The sequence below is a fragment of the Argopecten irradians genome, chromosome 13, assembly GCF_041381155.1.
Source record: "Argopecten irradians isolate NY chromosome 13, Ai_NY, whole genome shotgun sequence".
Taxonomy (NCBI): domain Eukaryota; kingdom Metazoa; phylum Mollusca; class Bivalvia; order Pectinida; family Pectinidae; genus Argopecten; species Argopecten irradians.
Genome location: NC_091146.1, coordinates 21,929,543 through 21,934,671, shown reverse-complemented (window position 1 = coordinate 21,934,671; position 5,129 = coordinate 21,929,543). Strand labels below are relative to the sequence as shown.

At 33.6% G+C, this 5,129-nt stretch overlaps 1 protein-coding gene across 1 annotated transcript; it reads left to right on the top strand.

Moving 5' to 3' along the window:
• The first annotated feature begins 2,346 nt into the window (after nucleotides 1-2,346).
• Nucleotides 2,347-4,106, top strand: LOC138305701 (NAD-dependent deacetylase sir2A-like). The gene is made up of 2 exons (XM_069245985.1): nucleotides 2,347-2,487; nucleotides 3,816-4,106. The coding sequence occupies exons 1-2, from the start codon at nucleotides 2,347-2,349 to the stop codon at nucleotides 4,104-4,106; spliced, it is 432 nt and encodes a 143-aa protein (XP_069102086.1).
• The last annotated feature ends 1,023 nt before the right edge of the window (nucleotides 4,107-5,129 follow it).

Sequence of the window (5,129 nt, the reverse complement as noted above, 5' to 3'; positions counted from 1 at the left end):
TGAATCTAAAACCATCATGTGTGACATGAATTCCATCAGAAGTGACAGACACGACTTACACGTATACACCATCAGAAAAGCTGGTCTTTGTAGTTTTGACGACAAACGCTACGTTAGACAAAACGGTGAAACATGGGCATATGGACATTACAGAATAAAAAACGACATACATTGAGTATACACATTTAATATAACGCAAGCCTACATTTTACAAGTTCTTTTGTCGAAATGTCGAAATACAAGCTTACAAATATGTACAAGTTATTGTCTTCCTATCCTTAATACATATTACATGATTGCCGAAATGTCGAAATACAAGCTTACAAATGTGTACAAGTTACCATCTTCCTATCCTTAATACATATTGCATGCTTATCGAAAAGTTTAAATGTAGGTGTAAGAGTTACTTCCCTTACATTTCAACTCGCATTTTAGATAGAATTTTAAGAAATGTATATATATATATATTCAAATAAAAAACACCCACTTAACCCCATTTTGTGTTGTTTTTTTAATTATCTCTTCTGTTGATTATACCTATTTCATGTTTATTATATGTACAGAATACTACTTCAGTAACGATGGATGTTTACGAATGAGACAGGTTATCTCCCTAAAAACCACCCTCCAGTTTTAAATTTATATGAAAAACATATTCTAGATATTTAACATTAACTGCTTTAATTTTAAATATATCATGGATGTTAAATGTATGTCATCCAAATAACACCACCACCAAAATTGAACTTGTTGATATATAGTCTCCATAATAAGCACTTGTATCTCCAATCTCGCCTATGCGGTATAACCTTACTGATTCTAAAAATAATCAACTTTCGTTAAAACAATCAAAAATTATTCTTATGATAAGGCATACATACCGCATAGGTAGAATTGGACATTTACTGTTTATTATATGAATGGTGGCGCTGCCGACGCCGAATAGGACGGTGTCGGTGTTGGGCATCTTTTTCGCCGTGGATAGTAGGATGGTAAGTTTGCGTATTGCATCCCCTCTGCTGCTGGCATGGGCGTGTACGATGGTGGCGGTGGACCCGCTGGAAGCTGTGCGGTAGGCATCATAGATGTCGGTGGCGTAGTAGAGTCGGCAGTAGCAAGCGACAGATCAGATGCAAGATCGGATACAAGATCCGGTACAGGCTTCACATGAAATGTATATATTTCAACAAAATGTTATTGATTATAAATTTCAACAAGATATTATATTGATTATAAATTTCAACAAGATATTATATACATTAAATGAATTAGTTGCACGTATTTCCAATTCGTCTTATAGAATACAAAACAAAAAAAAATATAATTAATTTTCCACTATTGCTTTAATTACCTCATCTAAGTGATAAAGTTGTTTGTCCATTGCCTCTTTTACAAGGCATAGTTCCTCGTACTCCACGTACTGGAGGCTTAACGTCTGTCCGTTCCGAATGAGATGGACATAATTCTCCCCATTCGAAGGGAATTTGGTTACATCTACCTTAATTTTAAAAATAAACGAAGCTATCTTAAAAATCGTAAAGAAACAAAATCTGTTTAAATTTTAACACTATACCGCTTGAAAACTATGCAAACATAATTAGAAATACACAAGTGTATATATAATAAAAACCTTTTAGATGCAAATAAACTAAGATTATAAAGCATAAGAAATATAGATATAAGGATCAAATCAATTGATAAGAATTGTTACATTTAGCAATTTACCTTCACTTTGGGTATTATCTTTGCTTCAAGTTTCCACCCTCTCTGGTTAAGGACGACTGCTACCTTTCCATACATATCCATGATATTTCTTGTAGTCACTTGGACGTAATTTCTGTCTCAAATGTGAGCTAAAAGTGCGCGGATTGCAATGTAACGGTCAGTTTATAGAAACCGTTAGGGTGTAGTCCACTGCCATTTCATTGGATAGTTCATTCGACCGATAGACATTTGAAATTTTAAATATGTAGTAGGAATGTTATCTGTACAGAATACATTGATGTGTAAACAGCATGGGGTATTCTTTAGATTTGCATACTGATTTCATTTTTAGCTGAAGATTCATTAAAAAATAAAGTTTCTAAAAACAATAGAAAATTGCTGTCTTCGAAGAGGTCATTAATAACATTTCTTATGTTATAGTGATAGTCAACAATGGTACAATAATTAGAGCGTTAAGGAAAACATATGGATTCATATTTTCAGAAGTCTTTTTCGAAAAGGTAATAAACCTAGATCTCTACGATTTTGAGAAACATGATGTAGAACGTTTTGTAAGAGTTACTTCCCTTCGATTACACAACATCTACGTAACCCATAATGCATCACTCAGAACAGAAAAAAATGGCGTTGGTGGTGAAGATGCTGATTTTCGGACTCTGTTTTACCTTTGTGCACAGTGTTTCGTTACTCAGAAACTGTAAAATGGTTGGGAATGTGTGCACCTTGAAATCTCAGCAGGATATGAATGCACACTTTGAACTCGTAAGAGAATACCCTAGCAGCATCCTAACCATCCTCGAATGGGAGGAGGGTTACAGCCTGCACATATTACAAGATCAGCCTCATTTGCTGAAAATTCAATTAGTTGGTCATGTTAATTGTCAACTCATCAATATTGGACCCACAATAAAACTTATGGACAGATTCAAGACAATTATTTGTGTAAGTAGCAGTTATAAATATATAATAATTTATTTATTAATTGAACGCAGCGAACACATATACCTTTTCCTGCCATCATATAAATTTAACAATTCTCGCTATCGTTTCTGCACAATTAACATGAAAATTTAGTCACTAAAGCCATTTTCTGATAGAAGACGCTATTATGCTGATTTGACCTACAAAAAAATGTACGGAAAAATTCGTGTGTGATCATACAAGTACACATGCGATGGTGAGAATATTGATACCCGACGATTGCGAGAACTGGTCGCTTGCGTGCAGGCTACGGCTGTCTTTAGACATATGGTCACGTTTTGGTGACATATACCTCTTGTTTAGTCATGGAAAATATCTGATATTCTCTTGATTCAAGTAAACATGTGAAAGATATTTGAACAAAAAATGAAATATAATAAATCTCAATTTAGCATCGGTTTTGTGAAGTTAATATTTTCAAATGTTATACTGAAATCATCGGTTTCATAGTTGTGCAACTAAAATCAGTAGAATTATGATTTGTATAAATATTTAATATTATTTGCTACCGTCTTGAAAATTGTTGAGGTAAAAAAATGTATGCTTCAGGTACCCCTACCTACCCTATCTATTTTATCACACTTTTTCAAAACAAAATGTAGTGTGTAAACTTTTCAATTTGGTTTTTTATGCTTGCCTTAAGTTTATCCAGATAAAGTTCAATTGTAGTAATGAGAAATAAAAGACTTCTAGCCAGCCTTAGAAACCCTGAAAGACAAATTACTTTGTAATGCAGTATTAAAAAGCAACTCAACCCCTCTTAAAAAATAAAATAAAAAATAAAATAAATTCCCGACCGGCCTACCCTATTGTTTTTCAGTCATGTAACCTGAAACATACATATAATTTTTTGGCCTAATATTGTTAATAAAATATAGGGTACTACAAATGTATTTTAAACATAACATGGAGGCTTATATGTAAAAAATAATAATAATGAAAATTAAAAAAAAAAAAAAAATTGAAATATTATATTAAATATTAATTAACTAGGTAGGGCACTTTATACAATTGCTGTCTTACAAAACTGTTTCCCATTTGGATAGAGCGTTTTGATAATATTATTGTCATTAATTTACTAAATCAGATTTTTTTTTTAATTATTTCAGCTTCCTCCCTCCTCGCAGACTGCCTCCTCACAGACTACCTCCCCCTCTTCACAGACTACCTCTAGCTCCACCATTACTACCTCTGCCACCATTGCTACATCCTCCTCCACCATTGCTACATCATCCGAACAGACTACCTCCTCCTCAAATACTACCTTAACTAACGCTGCCTCCTCAGAATTTATCGACTCATCAACAGCTACCTCTGAATTCGCCGACTCCTCCACTGCCTCCTTAAATACGACAGCTGACACTCCTCTGCCAACATCAGTGCTGCCATTTTGGATTTAGATTTTATGTTGTAAGTTTCTAACTATTAGTTTGACTCAATAACGTGTATACATTATTATTTTAGTTTAATTTTAACTTTTGATATGATTAGAAAACACTTACATCTATTTTGAACCAAAACCTGTTTAAATTTTAACACTATACCATTTAAGAACTAAGCAAACTTAATAAGAAATACATAAGTGATTAAGGGTACATTTTAGCTGTATAAATGAGTTTGTAAAGATCATTACAAGTACTTCAATTTCTTTTTCTCTTTAATTGTAGCTGCATTTATCGTCTTTCTGGGAGTTGTCTGTTTAGCTTGCATGTGTACAAACCGGCAAAAAGGTAAATGCATCATTTATTTCTTGTTAGGTATCGTAAGACTGATCGTTGTCCAAATACTGAGGGATATAAGATTCAATGAACTTGCTAGACAACTCATTGCCAACATACAAAGATTTTTTACGCAATTCTTGCTGAGATTGGAACATAGATTTATTCCCGTCAGAGGACTTCATAATCAATTAGGGGGTGTGCGACTTAGAGTAAGAAGACAACCTCGCAATTATAATTTAAGACCAAGGAGGAGAAGTCCATACAATTTGAGACCACGAAGGAATTGATGACGGTTCAATTTAGTAAGGTAAAATTTTTATAGTTATTTCCTACTAATTATATCATAATTGTAATGATGTAATATATAATTTTTGATTTCAATGATATAGGTTAGGTGGTAGTAATTGATAGTCTGTATTTAACAATTTCAGAGCGGGTTCGAGATTTGGAAATGACTATGATTCCTAACCAATCTGAGGAGTCACAAGATCAACCAGAGGCTGATCTTGTGATCGATCAATATCCTGGTGGATCCACCTCTAATAGCACCTCAAGCTCAAGATATTGATAGACATGGGGATGAACTTTGGAGAACTTGCCCTGTTCCAGAGCTCTTTGCATTTCGACGTGGAGCAGAAAAACCCAAAACAAGTTAAAACTTTTATATGAATTTATTAACATTTGGATTTCTTCTACAATGGG